Source organism: Bufo bufo, chromosome 1, assembly GCF_905171765.1.
Source record: "Bufo bufo chromosome 1, aBufBuf1.1, whole genome shotgun sequence".
NCBI classification, from domain to species: Eukaryota; Metazoa; Chordata; class Amphibia; order Anura; family Bufonidae; genus Bufo; species Bufo bufo.
The window spans coordinates 751,849,115-751,877,007 of record NC_053389.1 but is presented as its reverse complement, the minus strand read 5'-3'; the positions used below and the strand labels follow the sequence as shown (position 1 = coordinate 751,877,007).

Here is a 27,893-nt window from a genome sequence, read left to right as displayed (position 1 = left end):
CAGCGTTGCACAGAGGACGCTCTTACACTAGAAACCCAGGTTATTTCTGTGAAGTAAAGCAGCAGAATCATGCTAGCTCATAGGTAGCAGACCTGTCAGATGCCAAGGAGCAGCAGTAAAACAAGCTACAGTCTAAGCCAGAAGAGTCTTGAGAAGAAAAAACAGAAGACAAAGGGTTAATCTAGAAACAAGCCAGGAGAATCAGTAGAAGCCTAATTAGATAAGGAGTAAATCCTGAAAAAAGCCAAGGTGAATACACAGAAAGGTCCAACCGAAATGCAGCACTTTTTGAGCCCACTGAACTACAGGAGCCAGGAATAAGAACTACAGATGTAGTAGAGTTAACACACATGCTTTATGAGATGTGTTATCTAAACTAAATGCGGTAAGTAAACACCTTCAATTGCCTTTCAATGGCTTTTGTTTCAAGATAAAACGATGAGTTAAGAAATTTGATTTAAGAGTTTGTGTGTTAAACCTGCAACATCTGTATAGGCACTGACAAGCAGTAAGTGCCTGACTTTTATCCTCCACCTAGCTCTGGAATTGGACGCTGAACCAGGTCTAATGTCCAGACTCATTGACAGGTTGACCAGCCAGGGCTTGGCTGGTCGAAATGGCAATTCTCCTGGCGCAGCCATGCATAGGAAAGTGGCTGGGTATGTTCCTGACCATTCACTACCCATTAGTTTTTTTTTCCAGTTCATCGTCCATAGACCTCAGTCATAAAAAAATTGTAATACTCTTCATGGATCATTTGAAAGTGACTGATGCATGCAGGAATAAGGTGTCCCATGGAAATGAACAGAATTTGTTTGCTCTTTATGGCCAGTTATAATAGCAAACATCCCAAACAAATGATGGGTGAACAGCCATGCATGCATTTAAAAAAAAAAAACATAGAAAAATATGGCTACCTGACACACGTTGTCCCTTGAGTGATGTCCCTTGAGGAAACCCTCTCTGTATCTTCTCTTTTACTCTTCTCTGGATCTTCATGACGCTCATAGCTGCTCCCATTACCTGACTTGTTGTGATGTGTGTGTACAGTAGCAGTCTCCGTTACTGGTTCTTTCTAGAAAAGGGTCTCACATTTATAGATTTCCTCCTTTGAAAACACTAACACCCCTCTTTCTCACACTGAGATCTGAAAACACCTTTGTCTTCACAGTCTATCTTAGAACATCAAAGGCAGGAGAACTTCAAACACAGGCCAAATCACATGGACCGACCTGCGCTCAGTGCTATCATTATCATCATGGTGGGAGGTAGAAGTTAATGCATGTTTACTGGGAAAGTGAGAGTACAGGGAAATAGGATTGATTGTCCACCATGCAGACAGAGGTGCTGGCCCTGAACATCCAATCCACAAGTGGAGAGTTGCGTGGACTTGTTCCCATTGTTGACCAGGTGGCAATTTTTGGAACAATTGAGGTGACAGGAACAGTAGTACAGGATGAGGTCCAGCTTTAGAGGTGTGGCAAGGGTTTGTTGGCATTTTGGCCTTTGAAGTCTTGGTTGCACTTGCAAGCTCTGCAATTTCTAAAGTTACACCACTGAGATACTAATTCAATGCAGAATATGGACAATATGTGGTGCCCTGAAGAAAAGCTTCTCATACGTAACAACAATAACTTGTTTTGCAAAGGCCTAATTGGTTGTGATAGAGGGGTAACTAGAAGCTACTGGCTCCCAGTGCACAATCTGTAACTGGATCTCTAACTATAACGCATCATTTACAGTAGCTGCCTCATCATATGGGACAAAAAGACCTTTTGGGCCCCTCAGGAACCAGAAATCAGTTGAGATCGGAGCTGGAAGAACATGAATTTGTAGACTCCAGAGCATGCACACATCACTGAGAAAAAAAAAAAAGTGAAGCTGCATTTGAATTAGGGCCCCTGCACCAGTTTATTTTTCCCTCAGATAGGGCAGAATAGACCTGGTGACAGATTCCCTGGCTTCTTCATCAGTTACCTTGTTGCACTAGACCAGGGATGGTCAACCTGTGGCTCTTCAGCTGTTGCAAAACTACAATTCCCATCATGCGCTGCTGTAGGCTGATAGCTATAAGCCAGGGATGGTCAACCTGTGGCCCTCCAGCTGTTGTAAAACTACAACTCCCACCATGCCCTGCTGTAGGACGATAGCTATAGGCTGTCAGAGCATGCTGGGAGTTGCAGTTTTGCAACAGCTGAAGGGTCGCAGGTTGAGCATTCCTGCTGTAGACAGTTTTGGCATGCTGGGAGTTGTAGTTTTGCAACAGCTGGAGAGCCGCAGGTTGGCCATCCCTGCACTAGACCATCAGAATAGCAGATTCAATTTTCAGAAGTTAGCTTGTAAGAAAAGTATAATTGCGTCAAGCAAGGTGTGCCACAGATTTTTTTTTTTTGGTGGGGATTTACCCCTTTTTTAGACTTCCTGGATAGAGCTCTCTACTTTCATGACATGTCATGCCCCCTAAGAGCACAAATGGGCGCACAGTTGCGTATAATGATGCAGCAGCCTGGATCCACTTCAGTTGGAGCTCATGGTGGGCTGCTGTGTGGGAGATATCCCAGCTCTTCCAGGACACTTTTTTCTAGGAGCCTCCCAGATGTTCTGGCAGAGTTGACAAGTATGCCCATATGCCTTCTCTATATTTGTAGAAGGATAAGTCAGTTCCATGGAAAAAACTCAGTGGTGATCTTTCTGCAGAACATACTACAAGACATTGTCCTTCGGTATTCTTAGCTTACAATACGCGATGAAGTAAAGAAGAAGTTGCGTAACCTGGCAGACATTTGTGCCCCTCTCCCTGTGGCCATGACTTTCAGTAGGCCATGCCACAAGGCCAACCTCTTTAACATTACACCTAACCCCATAATTTATTTAACATGCTGCTAACTTCACTGCCCATCCAAGGACACACAGGAGAGGTAATAAAACGCCCAGTCTCCAGACTGCTTTCACTCGCCGGACATGGCACTGCTGCATTATTTAACCCAGCAGCATCCTGCCTCACTATAGGAATTGGGAGGCAATATAGTGGTTATTGTAAGGTGCAGGTGGACAGGCGACAAGCAGATGTAGACTGTGTTGCACTTAACTTTTTTTTGGGGGTAAACAGACAGGCTTAGGACAACTTGTATGTACCTATAGGTCAGTCTTTGTGTAGCTTGCAACAGCAATCAGAATATTAAAATGCTGAAACGGCATTAGCGCTCGCTCCTCCCCATACTGTGGAGGAGATTGCTGCACGTATATGGAGTAGTCTCCTCTGCTGGTGAGCAGGCGATTGTCGGGAAGGAACGCTTTCTTCCTGACAATCTGCTGCTGTATCGTCCAGTGTAAATGGACCTTTATTCTCAGGAATATCAGCTCCGTCTACTGTATAGTTTCTGGTGCCAGCAGCTGCCCAAAACAGTTCAACACCGCTTACCCCCACAATCTCATATTGATGACCTACCTTGATTATAGGCCATCAATATCTAATTACTGGAAAACCCCTTTAAGTTCAATTTTCGGAGCTGCCCTGGAGTGTTGCTGACTCTGACACTGCACTGCCAATACACTGCACTGGGACCACCAGGCCATAACTTCTTATCTTGTGGCTCCTGTTTCTACTATAACTGCTCTGGTCCGCGGATTTTGGATTGGCCTGAGCTACACACCTGTTTATTACATACGTGCACAAATTGGAGCAGTATTCCATGCCCTTTTCCTGTCTGAACTGAATCTTCTTCCCTGGCCTTCCTGATAAAGGATTAGGAGCCCTTTGCAGGTATTATATGTTACAGTAGCGTCTCTTTATTATGCTGAAGAGAATTTCCCCATAAAATAATAAAAAATAATAATAATAAAAATCCCTATTAAACATATGGCCATGTGAAGTAGCTCATGGGCGTAAGAGCGCTCCTTCTGGTGGTGGTTAGCGCTACCACATGCCTAACTACCTGTGACAGGTAGATTTGGGCTAGGTGTTCCCTCACCAATGGCAGAAATTTCGTCCTACTCTGTATCCTAGCCAAATCAAAGTAGCTTGTTGGTCCCTCAACACCTACTCCCAGCACCTTATGGCACATGCCCTGCCATGTTCTCCATTACAATGTGCAGTGACCCACTGGTTCCCTGCCAGATTTCTGGGTTAATACCAAGTTCATTACTAAAGTATTTAAAGTGTTCACAGTGATACTGACTATGATCTATGCCTGTGATGGCTAACCTCCGGCACTCCAGCTGTGGTGAAACTACAACTCCCAAGGTGTACACTTGCTTTGCTGTTTTCAGAACTCCACAGAAATAAATGTAGCATGCTGGGAGTTGTAGTTTCACCACAGCTGGAGTGCCGGAGGTTAGCCATCACTGATCTATGCACTATGTAACCCAAAAAGGCTATGTATAGATAGGAAACTGTTTCTTAGTATTATCATTAGTTCCCAAGTTATGAGCTAGTCCCATGTCCCATGATTAGTAGAGAGTCTGCAAGTAAGCAAGCTAGAGTAAAGACCTGTTTGGTCTGTGCTCCTGCAAATTAGGCCTGCTCCAGGAGAACACTGTTCCTGTGAGTGAAAGCTGCCAGAAAAAGCAACTTTGCTAAGGATTAACCTCTGAGAGATAGAAACATTGAATTACTGCAGATGGTTGAGGACCATGTGGCTGTGCTTGGACTGAGTCAGTAAAGGTTATGCACTTATCCGGCTTTAGACTTTACTGCTTATGGTTTGGTTTACTGCTTCTGGTGTCCACCACAATTCTGAGACTGACTGGCCATCTAATCTAGGCCTGCACCCTTACTATAAATAAAGAGACTCAGGGTAGATTAACATCATAACAGCTACCTTCTATATGTGGCTTTTTGGGAAAAGCCCACACTGTGAAATACTTCAGGACTGTACCTGCTGCATATATTTGTACTGTGGCCCCTATCATCCATTCATTTTGCTATAATGAAGCCAACCTGGTGTCTGGTCTTTGTACTCGATAATTGCCATCTTCCCCCTGCCCTCCTGCCTTGCACCCTGCTGCTTGTTCTTCCATAACATCAAGGACAGCCTAGCCACCACCAGTCAGGAGACCCCAAAATTCCAGGGTGTGCCCCGAGGGAAAGAAGGGTTGTTTTCCTCCATTCACTGCCCACATGGCCCGGGAGAGCACTGGAGTCAGGATTAGTCACTGTAAGAACTACAAACACCCTCATTGCTTCAGCCACCAGTGCTATCCTCTCCACCGTCTTGCCTCCCCCTGCGTACTGGAGCCCAGCAATGAACTTGCTTTTGGTTTTCCCCTTTATCTCCTTTCAGTCTCCTTTGGTTAGTTCTCCAAACTCATATATTGCAGGGGAGTTGATCCCCACACAGAATAAGGGATACAGGCAACCTGATTTGAGATTCCACTTTCCCTATGGTAGCTTCTTTGTCTGTCTCTATGGTAAATTTGCCACTGGCATTGACGAGTGATTGGCTCAAAAGTCACCTCGAAATGGGATTGTCTTCACCTGGATCTTTGGGGCCCATTAATGTGTTAGGGTCTAAGTGCACAGAGAATCCATTGGTACTGTGGTGGTTACACATAAATGGCACTTGTTCACTCAGAACAGATATTTAAGTGGTTGTTATTTATATCTGTAAGGCCCCCTGATCGGCCTATAACAATATTGTACTATTGTTTGCATTCCTGGTGCTCTTACTTGGATTGTCCCTGACCTTGTCCTGACTGCTGATTACTCCTCTGACGTTATCTTCTGGCACTGACCACATCTGTTATTAGACTCTTGTTTTTATCTTTTGTTGGTTCTGACATATCTCACTGGTGTGGACTCTGGCCTGATTCTGACTTAGCTTTTGGATTCTGATCCGGTCCTGGCTTTGCCTGTCTGGTTTTGATCTCTGTCTGACTACTCTTTTACCTCACTAGGTTTAGGCCTCTGCACAGTCACAGACCATCGCCCAGTTGTAGGCCGCCATTTAGGGCGGATTGTGCAAGTAGGTAGGGACAGTGATGTGAGCGGACCCCTCCATGTACCTGAAGGAGCAGAGAGAAGCAAGACTGGGCCGATCCTCAGCACATTTACTGAGGTGGACACAAAAGGACTGCTCAATAGAAGCAGCAGGTGGCACCGTTCTAACATTATTTCTAGAATATTTGCTGATATAAACATTATTATTTATAAGTGGAAATACATAAAATGCTTATAATTATGAGCTTGATTTAACTATTAACAATATTCTTTATAGATTTACTCCTTTAATCACAGCATACTATAAATTTCTGTAATCTTCTTATCTACAGTACATTGTGTTCCAGTTTCTCACCATTTCAAGATCTTTGCACGTCTCCAGTGAAAGTTTTGTTTACATCCAGAAGCTATAAATCTGTCCTGAGCTGATGTTTCTCACATAAATGCTCAGCTCACAAGAAGATATCCCCCTAATACACTTAGTTCTTGAACATATGCACAAGGACATCATGGACATGTCATACATATCCATAGGTTTGTATTGCATGGTATTACGGTATTACATGTAGAACTTTGCTCACTTTCTTGCACATATGATTTAGGCTACTTTCACACTAGCGTTTTAGTTTTCCGGTATTGAGATCCGTCATAGGGGCTCAATACTGGAAAAAAAAAACTCTTCAGTTTTGCCCCCATTCATTGTCAATGGGAACAAAACTGAACTGAACAGAAAGGAGTGCTCCAGAATGCATTCTGTTCTGTTTAGTTGCGTTCCCATACAGGAGAACAAACCGCAACATGTAGTTTGCTTTCCGTTCTGGGATGCGGAGCAAGACGGATCCGTCATGACTCCCAATGCAAGTCAATAGGGATGGATCCGTTTTCTCTGCCACAAACTGCCACAATAGAAAAACGGATCCGTCCTCCATTGACTTTTAATAGAGTTCATGACGGATCCGCCTTGGCTATGTTATCTGTTCATAACAGATGCAGATGGTTGTATTATCAGTAACGGAAGCGTTTTTGCTGAACCCTGCCGGATCCAGCAAAAACGCTAGTGTGAAAGTAGCCTAATACTCAAGTGTCAGTGTTTCATCTGCTGGTGTAAAATGACCATCCTTATGCCTCAGCGGGTAGTAAAATCTGAAACTGATCCATGCTATTACTGCACCATCTAGTGGTTATATTTTGAATTACATTTTTAGAATCAGATTTTCTCATTCCAAACAAGAGCTATATTGTAACCTGTGTGTGCAAACAACACTATGACTCTAGTTTTTTATTTTTGCCATTCACTATTATACACTTACTGTAAAGATCATTACAATTATAGGGATACCAAATATGTATATATTATTTAGTGTCTCCAAATGAATATTTAAAGGGATTGTCAGCCTAATAAACATTTGTTAAAAAGCTGAAAATTCAAGAGCTTAATTTCTATAGTCTTAACCACCTCCGGACCGCCTAACGCAGGATCGCGTTCCGGAGGTGGCAGCCCTGCGCAGAGTCACGCATATATGCGTCATCTCGCGATGGCCGAGATTTCCTGTGAACGCGCGCACACAGGCGCGCGCGCTCACAGGAACGGAAGGTAAGAGAGTTGATCTCCAGCCTGCCAGCGGCGATCGTTCGCTGGCAGGCTGGAGATGTGTTTTTTTTAACCCCTAACAGGTATATTAGACGCTGTTTTGATAACAGCGTCTAATATACCTGCTACCTGGTCCTCTGGTGGTCCCCTTTGTTTGGATCGACCACCAGAGGACACAGGTAGCTCAGTAAAGTCCCACCAAGCACCACTACACTACACTACACCCCCCCCGTCACTTATTAACCCCTTATTAGCCCCTGATCACCCCTGATCACCCCATATAGACTCCCTGATCACCCCCCTGTCATTGATCACCCCCCTGTCATTGATTACCCCCCTGTAAAGCTCCATTCAGATGTCCGCATGATTTTTACGGATCCACTGATAGATGGATCGGATCCGCAAAACGCATCCGGACGTCTGAATGAAGCCTTACAGGGGCGTGATCAATGACTGTGGTTATCACCCCATATAGACTCCCTGATCACCCCCCCTGTCATTGATTACACCCCTGTCATTGATCAACCCCCTGTAAAGCTCCATTCAGACGTCCGCATGATTTTTACGGATCCACTGATAGATGGATCGGATCCGCAAAACGCATCCGGACGTCTGAATGAAGCCTTACAGGGGCGTGATCAATGACTGTGGTGATCACCCCATATAGACTCCCTGATCACCCCCCTGTAAAGCTCCATTCAGATGTCCGCATGATTTTTACGGATCCACTGATAGATGGATCGGATCCGCAAAACGCATCCGGACGTCTGAATGAAGCCTTACAGGGGCGTGATCAATGACTGTGGTGATCACCCCATATAGACTCCCTGATCACCCCCCTGTCATTGATCAACCCCCCTGTCATTGATCACCCCCCCTGTCATTGATCACCCCCCCTGTCATTGATCACCCCTCTGTAAGGCTCCATTCAGATATTTTTTTGGCCCAAGTTAGCGGAATTTTTTTTTTTTTTTCTTACAAAGTCTCATATTCCACTAACTTGTGTCAAAAAATAAAATCTCACATGAACTCACCATACCCCTCACGGAATCCAAATGCGTAAAATTTTTTAGACATTTATATTCCAGACTTCTTCTCACGCTTTAGGGCCCCTAGAATGCCAGGGCAGTATAAATACCCCACATGTGACCCCATTTCGGAAAGAAGACACCCCCAGGTATTCCGTGAGGGCCATATTGAGTCCATGAAAGATTGAAATTTTTGTCCCAAGTTAGCGGAACGGGAGACTTTGTGAGAAAAAAATTAAAAATATCAATTTCCGCTAACTTGTGCCAAAAAAAAAAAATTTCTATGAACTCGCCATGCCCCTCATTGAATACCTTGGGGTGTCTTCTTTCCAAAATGGGGTCACATGTGGGGTATTTATACTGCCCTGGCATTCTAGGGGCCCCAAAGCGTGAGAAGAAGTCTGGTATCCAAATGTCTAAAAATGCCCTCCTAAAAGGAATTTGGGCACCTTTGCGCATCTAGGCTGCAAAAAAGTGTCACACATCTGGTATCGCCGTACTCAGGAGAAGTTGGGGAATGTGTTTTGGGGTGTCATTTTACATATACCCATGCTGGGTGAGAGAAATATCTTGGTCAAATGCCAACTTTGTATAAAAAAATGGGAAAAGTTGTCTTTTGCCAAGATATTTCTCTCACCCAGCATGGGTATATGTAAAATGACACCCCAAAACACATTCCCCAACTTCTCCTGAATACGGCGATACCACATGTGTGACACTTTTTTGCAGCCTAGGTGGGCAAAGGGGCCCATATTCCAAAGAGCACCTTTAGGATTTCAAAGGTCATTTACCTACTTACCACACATTAGGGCCCCTGGAAAATGCCAGGGCAGTATAACTACCCCACAAGTGACCCCATTTTGGAAAGAAGACACCCCAAGGTATTCCGTGAGGGGCATGGCGAGTTCCTAGAATTTTTTATTTTTTGTCACAAGTTAGTGGAAAATGCTTATTTTGTTTTTTATTTTTTTTTTCATACAAAGTCTCATATTCCACTAACTTGTGACAAAAAATAAAAAGTTCCATGAACTCACTATGCCCATCAGCGAATACCTTGGGGTCTCTTCTTTCCAAAATGGGGTCACTTGTGGGGTAGTTATACTGCCCTGGAATTCTAGGGGCCCAAATGTGTGGTAAGGAGTTTGAAATCAAATTCTGTAAAAAATGACCTGTGAAATCCGAAAGGTGCTCTTTTGAATATGGGCCCCTTTGCCCACCTAGGCTGCAAAAAAGTGTCACACATCTGGTATCTCCGTAATCGGGAGAAGTTGGGGAATGTGTTTTGGGGTGTCATTTTACATATACCCATGCTGGGTGAGAGAAATATCTTGGCAAAAGACAACTTTTCCCATTTTTTTATACAAAGTTGGCATTTGACCAAGATATTTATCTCACCCAGCATGGGTATATGTAAAAAGACACCCCAAAACACATTCCTCAACTTCTCCTGAATACAGAGATACCAGATGTGTGACACTTTTTTGCAGCCTAGGTGGGCAAAGGGGCCCACATTCCAAAGAGCACGTTTCGGATTTCACAGGTCATTTACCTACTTACCACACATTTGGGCCCCTAGAATGCCAGGGCAGTATAACTACCCCACAAGTGACCCCATTTTGGAAAGAAGAGACCCCAAGGTATTCGCTGATGGGCATAGTGAGTTCATGGAAGTTTTTATTTTTTGTCACAAGTTTGTGGAATATGAGACTTTGTATGAAAAAAATAAATAAAAAAAAAATCATCATTTTCCACTAACTTGTGACAAAAAATAAAAAATTCTAGGAACTCGCCATGCCCCTCACGGAATACCTTGGGGTGTCTTCTTTCCAAAATGGGGTCACTTGTGGGGTAGTTATACTGCCCTGGTATTCTAGGGGCCCAAATGTGTGGTAAGGAGTTTGAAATCAAATTCAGGAAAAAATGAGGAGTGAAATCCGAAAGGTGCTTTTTGGAATAAGGGCCCCTTTGCCCACCTAGGCTGCAAAAAAGTGTCACACATCTGGTATCCCCGTACTCAGGAGAAGTTGAGGAATGTGTTTTGGGGTGTCTTTTTACATATACCCATGCTGGGTGAGATAAATATCTTGGTCAAATGACAACTTTGTATAAAAAAATGGGAAAAGTTGTCTTTTGCCAAGATATTTCTCTCACCCAGCATGGGTATATATAAAATGACACCCCAAAACACATTCCCCACCTTCTCCTGAGTACGGAGATACCAGATGTGTGACACTTTTTTGCAGCCTAGGTGGGCAAAGGGGCCCATATTCCAAAGAGCACCTTTCGGATTTCACAGGTCATTTTTTACAGAATTTGATTTCAAACTCCTTACCACACATTTGGGCCCCTAGAATGCCAGGGCAGTATAACTACCCCACAAGTGACCCCATTTTAGAAAGAAGAGACCCCAAGGTATTCGCTGATGGGCATAGTGAGTTCATAGAACTTTTTATTTTTTGTCACAAGTTAGTGGAATATGAGACTTTGTAAGAAAAAATAAAATAAAAAAATAAATCATAATTTTCCGCTAACTTGTGACAAAAAATAAAAAGTTCTATGAACTCACTATGCCCATCAGCGAATACCTTAGGGTGTGTACTTTCAGAAATGGGGTCATTTGTGGGGTGTTTGTACTGTCTGGGCATTGTAGAACCTCAGGAAACATGACAGGTGCTCAGAAAGTCAGAGCTGCTTCAAAAAGCGGAAATTCACATTTTTGTACCATAGTTTGTAAACGCTATAACTTTTACCCAAACCATTTTTTTTTTACCCAAACATTTTTTTTTTATCAAAGACATGTAGAACTATAAATTTAGAGCAAAATTTCTATATGGATGTCGTTTTTTTTTGCAAAATTTTACAACTGAAAGTGAAAAATGTCATTTTTTTGCAAAAAAATCGTTAAATTTCGATTAATAACAAAAAAAGTAAAAATGTCAGCAGCAATGAAATACCACCAAATGAAAGCTCTATTAGTGAGAAGAAAAGGAGGTAAAATTCATTTGGGTGGTAAGTTGCATGACCGAGCAATAAACGGTGAAAGTAGTGTAGGTCAGAAGTGTAAAAAGTGGCCTGGTCTTTCAGGGTGTTTAAGCACTGGGGGCTGAGGTGGTTAAAGGGCTTTTGCCATGAAAAAAATATTCTCAATTTTTCAAACCAGCACCTGGATCTGAATACTTTTGTAATGGCATGTAATAAAAAAAATTGTATAGCCACTGAGTTAATTAATATTATGTATCTGTATAGCGCCACCTGCTGTTTGTTTTTCTTATTTCTTTGTCTGACTCACTGACATCCTTCAACTGCCTCCTGAATTGTGATAGGGAGAGACTTACAGCAGAAAGGACACACTCCCTGAGCTGCAGCAGAAAGGACTGTCCCCTTCAGCTGCCAGCTTGATATAAATCTAGCAGAGCAATGAATGGGGAGATCTCTGGATACATAGAAAGATTTTCCTGTACTATATAATGTCTGATATTAATTTTTTACATTAATCATGGGATAACCCCTTTAAAAGCTATTTACACCATTATTTTTTATGGTTGTAATTTACTCATTTTTGGGTAAAAATATTTTTTTCCAATGGTCTTTATTATAAATATTAAGCCGTTCTGTCACAGGGGGTTAACTACTAGCTGTGTGAATGTACTTTTCACTTTCACTTTGTGCCAGTCATCTAATAAATCTCATCTCTAAATTACTAAAAGGTCATAAACACTGGTTTAAGCCACATTCTTATCAGTAAGATAAGAACTGAGCTATAATGAGTGTTTAGGAGGTCATAGATAAGAGATAAGAAGCCATCAGCTGGGCTGCCTGACACAAACAGTAAAATACAGAACATACTACTAGAGAACCTCAAAGCTGTACAGAGAAAGGGGCTCAACATTTTTTTAAAAATAAAAAACAATTGAAAAAATGATTTTTAGCTCAAAATGAGTGCAATGCAATAACAAAAAAATGCCCCCAAAGGTGTACATATTCTTTTAGGAGAAAATAGAAATGGGTGAGTTGATCAAAAAGTCTTATATGTTAAAGGATGAAAATAAGATTTTATTAGAAGTGTTTTATAGGAAACTGAGAAAGGGGACACTATCTGAAATTAGTTGAGATGATCAGAAGCAATGGCAGGAAATTATATTTTACTCAAACAGTAGTAGATGCATGGAACAAACCTCCAGCAGATGTGGTTGGCAAATCAACAGTAAGTGAATAAATTCATGCCTGGGATAAACACATGTGTATCCTAAGATAAGAAATGATATAAGGGTAAACCAGATGGACCAGACAACCCCTTTAATAAAATGGTCAACATCTTTTTATTTTATTTTTTAAAGAGAACCTGTCACCTTGAAATGCAGGGCAGTCTGCAGGCAGCACCGCAAGTTATAAAGCAGGAGGAGCTGAGCAGATTGCTAGATATTGTTATGGGAAAAGATTCAGCAAAACTTGTAATTTCATACATTTTTATCTGCGCCTTTTCTGACTTCAGTTGTACACGAGGGCTAGCTTATCAGTGGCTGACAGCTATATCTGTATACACACAGAGAACGCTATCAGTCTCTGATAAGACAGCTCCTGTGTGCAACTGAAGTTGTATAAATGTATAAATTACAGGTTTTACCGAATCTTTTTTTGCACAACTACCGTATATATCAATCTGCTCAGCTTCTCCTGCTCTATAACGTGGTGCTGTCAGGTTGCGCTGCATTTCTTGGTGACAGGTCATTATTATTCTATATATATGTAAAAGTGAAATTTTGTTTGTTCTTTATAGGCTCCTACGTGCCTTGATGGATCTCCACCAAACTTGGTACATATATTCTGCATGAATCATGATGCAACTTAAAATCCTAGAAGATTCTAACAAAGTAATGTGGGTTTTGATGCAGCATGCATTAAAGAGGACCTTTCATCAGTTTTGACATAGGCTAATTACTGTATTACCTTGTAGGGCGGCCCCCACTGATGCCATGGGTGTATTTTTTTTTTCAAACCCAAACCAATCAGAGCGGACCGCCCACAGCCAGGGAGAAGGAGACGCCCACAGCAGAAGACTGCGTCTCCTCCCCGTTGCGAGTTTAATGCTCATTATAATACAGCCCGCCAAATCATCGGGAGGCCGCATCGACTGAACATGGGGGGGGGGGTTTGAAAAAAATATATATATACACCCATGGCATCAGTGGGGATCACCCTACAAGGTAATGCCATAATTAGCCTATGTCAAAACTGATGAAAGGTCCTCTTTAAAATGTATACACCAATATAACAGTAACTGCTGAGGCACTGCTTGTCACTGCCTCTCATCGCCCCTGCATTTTAGTCTGCCTCTCATCTCCCTACAAGTGATTTCTATAAGGCCTCATGCACACGACCGTGACATTTTTTGCGGTCCGCAAACCGCGGATACGCAAAAAACGGAAGCCGCCCGTGTTGCCTTCCGCAATTTGCGGAACGGAGCGGGCGGCCCATTGTGGACATGCCTGCAAAAACTGCGGCTCGGATGCGGACCATAACTACGGTCGTGTGCATGAGGCCTAAAACATGAGGCCTAAAACACAGCTTTCATTTTGTCCATATCAACCAGTCACAGCACAGTTTTCATTTTACTTTACTACAGCACTTCTCAATCTGCCTTTCCATACATATTCTGAGAACATAAGGTCCTTTGTGATCTGTATGGTAATAGCCCTACATGTGCTGTCTAAGAGACAAACTATAGCAACCAATGATGCAACATGTATTTTATATATTAATGTAACCATAGCTTCTGAGGCACTGCTTCTCAGTCTGTCTCTCATCTCCCCTGCATTCAGATTGCCTCTCATCTCACTGCAAGTTATGTCCAAAAGACAAACTGTTGCCCATAGCAACAAACAGCTTTCATTTTACTACAGTGCTCCTTACAAAAGCAGAAAAACCAAAAGGGATCCTCATGCCTAAGCTAAAATTTGCATATACAATCCATGTTGCTGCAACAGTACGAGGATCAACCTGTAAACAATCACGAGTACCAGCTCCCATGAAATATGCTAAACCTATAGAAGAAACGAAGCTGACTACGTACTATTATCAAATATCATAAATACGTTAATAGTTACAAAACATGATATATATCAAGAACATAATCATTAAACAACCGCCAAGTGGGCAGAGAAAAACGCCATCCTGAAGGGACACAGGCTACAAGCAATGTTGTCATGAATTAGTATATAAATAAGTAATAAATAAGTAATGAATGATAAATATCACAAAGGTAGGTCATATGTAATACCACAATGTATGTATGGGGAGCCGCAGGTGAACAGAATAATAACTGCCGTTCCAGAAAGAAGATCCAGAAATAATCACCCACTTCTGCCCATACAGCCTAACAGCATATAAGGACTGTAAGAGAGAACCTACCGGAGCAAGTGCCGTGTGTCAACCAGCAAGGATGGCGTTACCCCAAGGCGCGTTTCGGAAGGCACGCCTGACGAAGGCACGCCGAAACGTGCCTTGGGGTAACACCATCCTTGCTGGTTGACACACGGCACTTGTTCTGGTAGGTTCTCTCTTACAGTCCTCTTTGTAACTAATAAAGTATTTATGATATTTGATAATAGTACGTAGTCAGCTTCGTTTCTTCTATAGGTTCTCCTTACAATAATGTAGACCTATGTTCCCCAACCACAAACAAACAACTCCCATTATGCCCTGATGCTTGCAGGCCGCTGTGAATAAATACTGAATACTGGATCTGCGCCTTGAGAAGCCCTTGGTGGTGACTTCTATTGATGGGAAGGCTCTCAGAGAGTCCATTCATTCTGTCATGGTCTACCAGGTCTCTGCTACTGGGGTTACCCTAGCGCCGTCTGCATAGCTCTGTCGTGGATTGGAAACCAGGGCAGATTCTTCGCTCGGGTTTTGCTTGTCACTCATGATGGCTGACACCCGTACAGCCTGTCTGTGCTACCCCTGTCCCACAATATCTACCTCCTGCTTACGGCTGCTACATCAATGTCTTCAATAAGAAGGAGGCTGAGAAGTTTATTCCACATTGGCTTTAAGATTGCTCCATAGACCTGTTCGTGGGGACAACTCCTCCTTGAGGCTGAGTATTCCCACTATCCTTTCCAGAGAGACAGACGATGTCAGAATACTTCAAGGAGAATCTGGAAAGAGGTGTAATTTATAAATCCACCTTCCTGAGTTCTTCTTCGTGAAAAAGGACGGCCCTCTATGGCCCTACCATTGATTTCTAAATTATTTGACAGAATCCATGGTGCTAAGATTTATACTAAACTGGATCTCCCAGGGGGCGTACAATTTAATACTGATTTAAGAGGATTGAAAACCGTGTTTAACACCCGAGACAGACATTATGAATACCTTGTGATGCCCTTCAGGCTCTTTAATGCCCCAGTGTTTTTTCAGGAACTTGTGAATGATATATTTTGGTATCTTCTGTACCTGTGTATTGTAGTCTACCAGGTTGACATCCTAGTCCTTTCTCCTAATCTGCATTGCAGGCACCTCCACCGTGTCCTCCAGCGCTAGGTGAGTACCAGTTATATGTCATAGTAACATAGTGCATACATAAGGCCGAAAAAAGACATTTGTCCATCCAGTTCGGCCTGTCATCCTGCAAGTTGATCCAGAGGAAGGCAAAAAAAACCTGTGAGGTAGAAGCCAATTTTCCTCACTTTAGGGAATAAAAAATTCCTTCCCGACTCCAATCAGGCAATCAGAATATCTCCCTGGATCAACGACCACATTGAAAAATGTTTATTTGAGAAGCAATCCTTACCTTTCCTGGGCTATATTGTTTCTAATAAAGCAATATCCATAGACCTCGAGAAACTGTCTGCGGTCCTAGCCTTGCCTCTTCCTACTCATCAACGAGCCATTCGCCAACTTTTGGGGATTTGGCAACTACTACAGACAATTTATTCTGCATTTCTTGTGACAGCACCAATTTCTGCCCTTATCCCGAAAAGGGGCCAATCTGAAAATTTGAACTCCAGAGACAGAAGCAGCCTTCAAGTCTCTTCTACTGACCTTCTCTTCTGCATTCATTCTTCACCCCTAAGACCCTGCAAACAATTCTTCCCTTGAGGTGGACGCATCGTCTTTGGGAGCTGGAGCTGTACTCTTGCAAAAAGGGGACTCTGGGAGAATGTACGCCTACGGCCTTTTCACTCTGCTGAACAGAACTACTCCATCAGAGGACTATGAGCTATTGAGTAATAAGTTGGCCTTAGAGGAGTGATTGTCATCTGTTGGTGGAAGCCAAGCACCTGGTAGTCATTTATACGGACCATAAAAATTTGACTTATTTTCAGTCTGTCCAGTGACTCAACCCTTGCCAAACCCAGTGGTCTTTGTTTTTTGGCTGTTTTAATTGTTTGTTACATTTTAATTCGGCAGATGAAAATGTAAAGGTGGATGCCTGTTCCGTTCATTTGATCCTGCGGATTGGGAGATGGAGTCTCAATATATCGTGAATCCAGCCTGTATCAAGTAGCTTCATTATGGACTTGCCTCCTTCCACTGGCTGAATGGTCATCAGAGTGGCATTAGATTGTTTTTCGAATATGGCTCACTTTGTGCCCTTGTCTGGTCTACCATGTGCCAACCAGCTAGCTAAATTGTTTATCCAGTTAATCCAGCACAACTTACATAAGTTCCCTTTATATATCTTGTCTGATCGGGGAGCACAATTTACGTCCAAATTTTAGAGAACTGTTTGCAACCTTCTGGATGTCAAATTAGACTTCTCATCTGCATACCATCCCTTAAACAATGGTCAGGTGGAACACATTAACCAAGTCTTGACCAACTACACCAATACACACCTGGTTGATTGGGTTGCTTTGCCTCTGTGGGCAGAATTTTCATGTAATGACCATTCTAGTAAGGCAACTGGCAAGTCTCCTTTCTTCATTGTGTATGGTCACCAAGTATGGATACCCCTTCGTATTGCTGTTTCATCTGGTGTACCTGCAAGTGACACTTCCTTGAAAAACGTCTCCCAGATCTGACAGGAGACTAAGGTCGCTTTTCTGCTGTCCTCAGCTCAGATGAAGTTTCTTGACAAAAGAGGCAGGCCTCCACTACTGTTCTCACATGGAGATAAGGTCTTATTGAAACATCAGGCTTAAGGTAACTTCATACAGACTAGCACTTCACTTCCTTGGTCCCTTTGAGTTCATTAAACAATTGAACCCAATCTGCTACAACTTTGTGTCTCCCTGCTTTTCTGTGGATACCAAATTCATTTCATGTCTCAGTTCTCAAGCCAGTGGTTTTAAATTGTTATTAAATATACTGTATTCCTTTTACCTCCCTGGTCAGCTCTGATGATGTGCATGTGGTGAAAGGCATCCTGAGCAGAAAGAGAATAGGGGTGAAGATTACTTTCTGATTGAATGGAAGGATTATGGTCCTGAGAAGAGTTCATAGGAACCTGCTGAAAATATTAATGCTCCTATTCTGTTGAGAAATTCCTACAGTCTTTCAGACCATAGAAGAGGGAGTTTGAGGAAAGGAAGGGAAGGGGGGTACTGTTAGCATGATGACCCGAGGCCTACTTTACTGCTTTACTTACCCTTCCCACTCTGCCTAGCAGCCCTGGACCCACTGTCCCTCCTCTTTCTCACCCACAGTGGGCCCAACCGCTGGAGTCTCATTCCTCTCCTGCAGACTGCAGACTTCACATCCCTGTCTGGCCAGTTCCTCTGCACTCGTAGGGAGCATTCGCTTCCCGATTTTTAGAGGGCCAGGGCATATATGCCCTTTTTTCGTCCCCAGCCTATGACTAGGACAGTGGGAAGGTGTGTGAACTTAGGTTCTTAGCTTGCTTGATAACCAGTGAAAGGCGCTATTCTGATTGTCTGCCCGTGTACTGTACCTCTGCCTGTTGACCAACTCTGATACTCTGCTGTCTGTCCTGACTACTGGCTGTCTACCATACAGACCCATTGTTGCCTGTCCTTACCTCAGATTAGTTTCACAGAATTAAATGAACCCTGCCTGCCCTGACCTCTGCCTTTCTACTGACTATGAATATTCCCTGATTCCTTGGTGCCTTGACTGTTGTGTCTACACTGTCAAAACTTCAACTCTGATACACTGCCAACTACACCGGGACTATTTCAAGAGGTAGCGGCCTGGTGGCTTCCCCTTAATCGAACATCATATAGCTGTATAAGAGTTAGAGGGTGAAAACCAGGGGACCGCCAGGATAACGCCCTAAGGACTAGCCAAAGGGAAATCAGTTAGTTGGTACAGTGGATCTACACCCACTGCCTATAACAATAACTAGATTATTGTGCGTAATGACCTTGGTTTGGATAGATGACCACATGGTCTATGGCAACCTTTGGTCAGAAGGCATCACACAATTGTGTTTATTTGTGTGCCTAAAGGAGTAACAACTATTACCACATATGCGTATAACTGGGCAGGAAGACATTATCATTAGCATATGGTGCATATTTGAGGTGCTGTTCAGTGGATAAATTGAACACAAGATCAGTAAATTTACTAGACCATCAAACGTCCTTCCAATTTTCATGCTTTAAATAACCAATATACACCAATGAAATCAGCATTTTGGGTGAACATGTCAGTCTGGTACCTGGAGCTTGTGTTGATGTACTGGACAATATCCATTAACTAGACAACATTTCATCAGAGTCTTGGGGGTCAAGCGAGGCTTCTGCCACTTCACACCATCCTTCTTCTCAGGGGTAGTTTGACCAGGTTCACCAAATAAGCTTCCATCATTCTCCTTGACATCATTCTGAAAGACAATGACAATAGTATCTGACATGAGACTATGTTTTATGTGAATTACCATCATTTTAATTATCCTTTCGGCTTAGGTGGCAGTTATGCATGGATGTAACTATAGCCGTAGTGGCCATGGCATCTGCTACATGGCTTAGGACTAGAGAGGCCCTACTCTAGAAGAAGATTGTTGTATCTTTTAGTGGTTATAACTTTCTGCTATTTAACACTACAATGTGTTTTCACCTTTTTATAGAAGATCTGATTGTATATGACATTATTATCCATACTTTGGTTAATGCTCGAGAAAAAGTAGTTATGCTGTTGTTTGCATCACTGGAGCTCTGTCAACAAGGCTGGGGTCCATTCTTCACACTGCTATGGGTCCTCATGAATTTTAGTTATGGCCCTGTATGTACTTATGTTTAAAATTCTCCCTAAGGCCTCTTTCACACAAGCGTGTCCGGATAAGGTCTGGATGCGTTGCGGCAAACCCGCGCGAGTAGGTACCCAATTGCAGTCAGTTTTGACTGCGATTGCGTTCCATTGTTCAGTTTTTATTGCACAGGTGCAATGCGTTTTGCACGCGCGTGATAAAAAACTGAATGTGGTACCCAGACCCGAACTTCTTCATTAAAGTTCAGGTTTGGGTTCAAGGTTGTGTAGATTGTAACATGGTTATAAGGGAAAATAATAGCATTCTGAATACAGAATGCATAGTACAATAGGGCTGGAGGGGTTAATTATTTTTTAAAAAAAATAATTTAACTCACCTTTATCCACTTGTTCACGCAGCTGGCATCTCTTCCGTCTTCTTCTTTGAGGAATAGGACCTTTGATGACGTCACTGCGCTCATCACATGATCTTTTACCATGGTGATGGATCATGTGACGGACCATGTGATGAGCGTAGTGACGTCATCAAAGGTCCTATTCCTCAAAGAAGAAGACAGAAGAGATGCCGGCTGTGCGAACAAGTGGATTAAGGTGAGTTAAATTTTTTTAAATTTTTTTTTTAACCCCTCCAGCCCTATTGTACTAAGCATTCTCTATTAGGAATGCTATTATTTTCCCTTATAACCATGTTATAAAGGGAAAATAATAATGATCGGGTCCCCATCCCGATAGTCTCCTAGCAACCGTGCGTGGAAATCTCACCCGCATCCGCACTTGCTTGCGGATGCTTGCGATTTTCACGCAGCCCCATTCACTTCTATGGGGCCTGCGTTGCGTGAAAAACGCACAAAAATAGAGCTTGCTGCGATTTTCACGCAACGCACAAGTGATGCGTGAAAATCACCGCTCATGTGCACAGCCCCATAGAAATGAATGGGTCCGGATTCAGTGCGGGTGCAATGCGTTCACCTCACGCATTGCACCCGCGCGGAAAACTCGCCCGTGTGAAAGGGGCCTAATAGAGGAACATGCCGCTAATGGAGGGGGTATGTTACCGACCTGTGCACCAGTGGCACCCACTGAATAACAATGCATACGACTTCTTTAATGGACGCTGCTGATGGAAGGGTCTTGTCACGTGGCCCTCCATCACCCATTTCAAGAGTGGTTCATACTCTTTAAATAGTTTTTACTCATCAAGACAATCCCATTTTTTCAACTGAAACCCATGTGGGACTGCTATATTGCGGGTAATCTGTGGCTTTGGCTGGAGACATGTCGTATTACATGTCTGCTAGTCAAATGAAGTATGGCCTAGGTACACCAGAGCTGATCCTTGTTGTCTGCATCGAGTAATAAAGAGTGGTCCTTATGAAATATCCTCTATAGGTGCCATATATTTACATTTTGACACACAGGCTAGGACTTAATGACAACCTTACATTTTGTTCTCCCCTTTTCATTATTGTGCTTTTCTCAGTTAAAACCTGTTGGACAACCAATATAGCCACCAAATGGATTCCACAGGGGTTGTCACCCAACTTCCCTCGAGTCCTAAATGACAAATTGGTCTAACTAGGTCAAGGAGATGGATGCATCATAAGTAGTCAGATTTGTGTCTAGTCCCTGTGGGAATACACACCCAATAGTCTCCCAGCTTTTCCAAAAACCAGATCTAGCAAAGAAAGAGGGTGACTTTCTCTAGGACATAAGATGGTATTTTGGGTTTTGGGTGGACAAGAGATGTACAAAGTCTTGTTTTTTTTCTGTTCAGCCAGTTGTAAATGTTTCTGTGTGAAATAAGGCCAGGACCCCTCCATGCTGTCTCTGCACATTACCCCTCTACTAATCAGGAAGAGAGAAACAGCATTTCTGAAGAACATGCCTCTTATCCCTCGAGAGGAAAGAGTTAAATTTTCATCAGGCTCTTGATATGATATTTCAGGTAGTTTAGCTTGACATGTTTGTCTCGGTCCCTTAGCTACAGCTGCGTGCAGAGGGGGAAATGGGTTATTATGCAGAGATCTTAAGATGCGTTAAGAAAGAGTTAAGAAGGATGTTCTTTAAAAATGTAAAAATCCCTAATTCTGATAAATCTGTTTAATTTTTATATATATTTTTTAGCTATAAGAGGGCCTGGTTTTGCTGGACAAGTCTTATTTGTTAATGGCAGTATGGCACCATTTCATGTTCCATGTATTGCGAAACAAAAATTCATTTGTCAGGTGAAAGAAAAATGCAATTCCGCAATTTTTTGTTTGAGCTTAGTTTTTATGCAGCCGTCTATGTGGTAAACATGACATGACAACCTCATTGTGCAGTTCAGTACCATTTTGACATACTCTTATTATGTTTAACTAAATTACAAACTGAAAAGAATGGCGTGGTATTAACATGCAGGAAGTGCTCAAACCCATATGCAGTTGTGCATATATATAGGGGAGCAAATCCTGCACTTGTGGCCCGTTGCTAATGACGATCCCCAGCAAAAATGCATACAGTGGAGGATGCCCGCAGCGGACCACAAGTACCACAATAGACATCCTACACAAGATAGCAATTATGTGGATGTGATAATCAATATAACAATATAATAATAGCAAAGACAGGTGCACTCTGCGGTCCTTACTAAACCCTCAAACTGATTTTAAAATTGAAAGATTAGCCAACATGTCCCACGATGTAGGACATGTCTGAGCCCGAGCACCGCGCCCAAGGTTTCTCAAGTAGCTCGGGACCTAACACTCACCTACCTGTGCCGTATGGGCAATACCAGGGGCCAGTGGGCAAATTACAGGAGCATGAGGTCCATCTTGTGTAGGATGTCTATTGTGGTACTTGTGGTTCGCTGCGGCATCCCCACTGTATGCATTTTTGCTGCTGATCGTTATTAGCAACGGGCCACAAGTGCAGGATTTGCTCCCCTGTGTATATATATGCACAACTGCATGTGGGTTTGAGCACTTCCTGCCTGTTTTAACACCACGCCATTTTTTTTAGTTTGTTTGTATAAAGAGATGCCTGGAGGTGTATAAACTCCAATTTAAATGTGCCTGTTTTCCATCCACAGTCCACATTTAGGTGCACCTGTGAGGCCTGGGCCTTATCAGCCAGTCTTGAGTGGGACTCGCAGACTCCTCCCTCCTCCCATTGCTAGCATGGTTTCATGCTGGAGGTAACTGGTGAGTTGTCTGTGAGTCGGACCTCATGCTCCGGTAATTTGCCCACTGGCTCCTGGTATATTGCCCACATGGCACAGGTAGGTGAGCTGTTAGGTCCCGAGCTACTTGAGAAACCTTGGCGCGGTGCTGGGGCCAGAGGCGTATTCTAGTGAAAATGGCGCCTATGGCAAGCACTGAAACTGCGCCCCTGTCAAAATATTTTAAACCCATCTTTCAGATAACCTTAACAAAAAAAAAACACGATAGCTCTTTTGTAGAACCCCCATAAAAACTTACAGTTACTTGACTTGGCCCTTGGGGATCTCGGACGCCACTTCAACACTTTGGCCGGGGGCTCGGCGGAGCTGATGTTGTGCTTTAACCGAATGAGAAAGATTTCATAATAAGGATTTGGAGAAAGGGCAGAGGGATAGCAGAGCAGGGAGAGGCTGGTGCTGCTACTAGGGGGTCATACCATGGGGGAGTAATAAAGCCCACCATAATGCCCCCCCAGTAGTAATAATTCTCCTTATAATATGCAAAACATTTGTAATGCCCCCAGTTGAGCTAATGTTCCCATAATGTGCCAATATAAAATACCCCTTCTCAGTGCCCCCGTAGATGACCCCCATAGTGCCCCCCCCCCTTCCCCATAGTACCCACCATAATGTGTCCCAGTATAAAATGCCCCTATACAGAGCCCCCAGATAAAATATCTTCTTTTTTAGCCTCAGTAGATGCCCCTATAGTGCCCCCCAATAATCTGCAGTAAGATGTGCCCCCATAGATGCCCCCAATCATGTGCCAGTAATAAGAGCCCCCCCACCATCATGTGCCAGTAGCCAGAGCCCCCCCATATCATGTCAGTAGCCAGAGCCCCCCCATATCATGTGTCAGTAGCCAGAGCCCCCCATATCATGTGCCAGTAGCCAGAGTGCCCCCAATCATGTGCCAGAAATAAGAGCCCCCCCACCATCATGTGCCAGTAGCCAGAGCCCCCCATATCATATGCCAGTAGCCAGAGCCCCCCCATATCATGTGCCAGTAGCCCCCCTTATGTGCCAGTAGCCCCCCTATGTGCCAGTAGCCCTCCTTATCATGTGCCAGTAGCCCCCCTTATCATGTGCCAGTAGCCCCCTTATCATGTGCCAGTAGCCCCCCTTATCATGTTGCCAGTAGCCCCCCTTATCATGTGCCAGTAGCCCCCCATATCATGTGCCAGTAGCCAGAGCCCCCCATATCATGTGCCAGTAGCCAGAGCCCCCCCCCACCATCATGTGCCAGTAGCCAGAGCCCCCCCATATCATGTGTCAGTAGCCAGAGCCCCCCCATATCATGTGTCAGTAGCCAGAGTGCCCCCATATCATGTGCCAGTAGCCAGAGTGCCCCCATATCATGTGCCAGTAGCCCCCCATATCATGTGCCAGTAGCCCCCCTTATCATGTGCCAGCCCAGTAGTCCCCCCTTATCATGTGCCAGCCCAGTAGTCCCCCCTTATCATGTGCCAGCCCAGTAGTCCCCCCTTATCATGTGCCAGCCAGTAGCCCCCCCTTATCATGTGCCAGTCCAGCCCAGTAGTCCCCCCTTATGTGCCAGCCCAGTAGCCCCCCTTATGTGCCAGCCCAGTAGCCCCCCTTATCATGTGCCAGCCCAGTATTGTACCTATATAAAAAAATAAAAAAAAATAATACACTTATACTTACCTCCAGCAATGCGATGCGATGCAGGCCACCTCTTCCGTCTGTGTGTCCCTCGCTATACGGCTCAGGCGACGCGATGACGTCATCGCGCCATCACCGGCCTCTGATAGGCTGCCAGCACTAAGCCGGCAGCCTATCAGAGGAACAGGAGGGGACACACCTCTCTCTCCTCTGCCGCAGCACAGACTGGCATCTGTATTGCCGTCCTGAGGACGGCAATACAGATGACTATGGAGATGAGCGCTTCCGCAATGGAGGCGCTCATCTCCTGCTCTGCCCTGCCGCCGGCCGCGGCCGCCCCCACTTGTCACCAGGGCCGCAGCGCTGGGGTGCGGGGCCCGGGCACCCACTGCACCCCGTGTAGGATCGGCCCTGGTCGCCCCCCCCGCTTGGCGCCTATGGCACTAGCCATGGCTGCCATAGCTTGGATACGCCACTGGCTGGGGCTCAGACATGTCCTCCACCGTGGGACATGTTGGCTAATCGCTCAATTTTAAAATCAGTTTGAGGGTTTAGTAAGACCGCAGAGTGCACCTGTCTTTGCTATTATTATATTGTAAACTAAAATTAGAAACACTTTTTAGAAAAAGATATTGCCTTGAGTTGCCATATTCTGATACCATGACAATTTTTTCTGTTGGAGGAGGTGCGGGAGGGCTGGTTTTTCGTGGCGTGAGCTGTAGTCTTGGTATCATTTTGCGAAGCATGCAAGTTTTGATTTTTTTTTTTTTGCGGTTGCGATTTTTTAAGGCATTTACCATGTGGAATAAATAACATGTTTTAGCAGATTGGACATTTTTTGCCATTTATGGTAATTTATTTATTTATTTTATAATTAACCCCTGTTTTGAGCCTTAAAGGAGTATTCCCATCACAGACAATGGGGGTATTGTCTCAGGGACCCGCCCCTACACCGAGAACGGAGCAAGGAAGGTGATGGAGGGCGCACTGTGCATGCACAACCGCCCTCCATTCATTTTTATGGGGCCGCCGAAAACCTGGGGTCCTTCAGCCACCACTCTCCCCGTCCCGTTCTCGGTTTAGGTTGCGGGTCCCACCTCTGGCGATATGCCCCCATTGTCTGTGATGGGAATACCAAGTGATTTTTGTTCTTCCAAGAGCTATAACTTTTTTATTTTTCCGTCTATGTAGCTGTATGAGGGCTTGTTTTTTGCGGGACAATTTGTAGTTTTTAAAGGGGTACACAAAATGTACATTAATATAATGGGGTATACATAATTTTTTATATACATTAACTTTTTTTGGGAGAGAGATGGGAAAAACGTTTCCACATAAATAACATGATAACGTTACTACTGGGTCAGTAGTTAGCAATCCCAAATATATATAGTTTTTTACGTTTTCTATTTTTGCACAATAAAACTCCCTTTTTTAAAAAAAAGAAAAAAATGCTTTTGCATTGCGCATCCCAAGTCCCATAACTTTTTACTTTTCTTTCGACAAAGCTGTGTGAGGGCTGATTTTTAATCAACGCCTTGTAGTTTTCATTGGTATCATTTTGGGGTACGTGACGTGACGCTTTTTGATTGCTTTGTATTTTTTTTGTGGCATTTGTGACCATACGGGATATTAATGATAATTGCGTAGTGCGGATTGTTATGAATGTGCAATACCAAATATGTGGAGATTTTATTTTGCATTTTTTTTTCCATTGAAAAGAGTTTTTACCCATTTAATTCATGTTTTACTATCAGTGCTATACGGACATTCACCAGCAGGCTGCATCAGAGAGGCAAAGCCTGCTGGGATGCTCTAGAGGCAGGCCTGATGCCTTCATTAGGCCCCAGCCTGTGTGAACTGACATCGGCACCCCACAATCTCATTTGATACGGCTCCCTCTGTAATCGCTTACATGCCATGGGCGCTATTGCCTGCTGCATGTAAGGGATTAAACAGCCCAGATCAGTGCTTCTGCTGGTCTGGTTCATTAGAGCCACAGTGCGGCTCTTATGTCAGAGCCAAGCCTCCTCTCTCCGCTGCATGTGAGACCAGTGCAGCGCTTAGACTGGACGTTGTGTAAAAGCGGCGACCCAGTCTAAGGCCCCTTAGGGCCCCTTTCACACGGGCGAGTATTCCGCGCGGATGCGATGCGTGAGGTGAACGCATTGCACCCTCTCTGAATACCGACCCATCATTCTATGGGGCTGTTCACATGAGTGGTGATTTTCACGCATCACTTATGCTTTGTGTGAAAATCGCAGCATGCTCTACATTCTGCGTATTTCACGCAACGCAGGCCCCATAGAAGTGAATGGGGTTGCGTGAAAATCGCAAGCATCCGCAAGCAAGCGCGGATGCGGTGCGATTTCCACTCACGGTTGCTAGGAGACGATCGGGATGGAGACCCGATCATTATTATTTTCCCTTATAACATGGTTATAAGGGAAAATAATAGCATTCTGAATACAGAATGCATAGTAAAACAGCGCTGGAGGGGTTAAAAAAAAAATAAAAACAATTTAACTCACCTTAGTCCACTTGATCGCGTAGCCCGGCATCTCCTTCTGTCTCCTTTGTTGATAGGACCTTTTGGTAGCATTAATTACAGGAACAGGACCTTTAATTACGTCACTCTGGTCATCACATGGTACGTCACATGATCTTTTACCATGGTGATGAATCATGTGATGACCGGAGTGACGTCATCAAAGGTCCTGGAATGAATGCTCACCACAGGTCCTGATTCAGCAAAGAAGGAGACAGACGAGATCCCGGCAGCGCCAGCAAGTGGATTAAGGTTAGTTCAATGATTTATTTTTTATATTTTAACCCCTCCAGCCCTATTTTTACTATGCATTCTGTATTCAGAATGCTATTATTTTCCCTTATAACCATTTTATAAGGGAAAATAATACAATCTACAGAACACGATCCCAAGCCCGAACTTCTGTGAAGAAGTTCAGGTTTGGGTACCCAAACATGCACGATTTTTCTCACGCGAGTGCAAAACGCATTACAATGTTTTGCACTCGCGCGGAAAAATCGTGGGTGTTCCCGTAACGCCACCCGCACATTTTCCCGCAACGCCCGTGTGAAGAGGCCTTAGTGATTGCCGTAGGTGTATTGGTGGTTACAGGTTTATATAATAAATGAGAAAAATATTTTTCTGCTCTTTACCCTATGTATTTTCTGGCCACTTTAGGGACATGAACTGCAATCATCCTCATTGCTGTGAATAGCTAGTTACTGGTATACTGGTTTTTCCCTTATACTCGGTCAGAGGCAGGCAGAAGGCCCCAGCTGTCATGGCAAACAATAAGCACATCTTTGAAAAATAGTCCA

General features: G+C 43.8%; 1 protein-coding gene across 1 annotated transcript in view; it reads right to left on the bottom strand.

Moving 5' to 3' along the window:
- Positions 1-19,376, bottom strand: part of KCNIP3 (potassium voltage-gated channel interacting protein 3) — a 161,506-nt gene extending 142,130 nt beyond the window's left edge. The window contains 2 exon segments of the mRNA XM_040415785.1: positions 19,182-19,217; positions 19,220-19,376. Coding sequence (XP_040271719.1) covers positions 19,182-19,217; positions 19,220-19,376 — 193 coding nt within the window.
- Between the last annotated feature and the right edge of the window lie 8,517 nt (positions 19,377-27,893).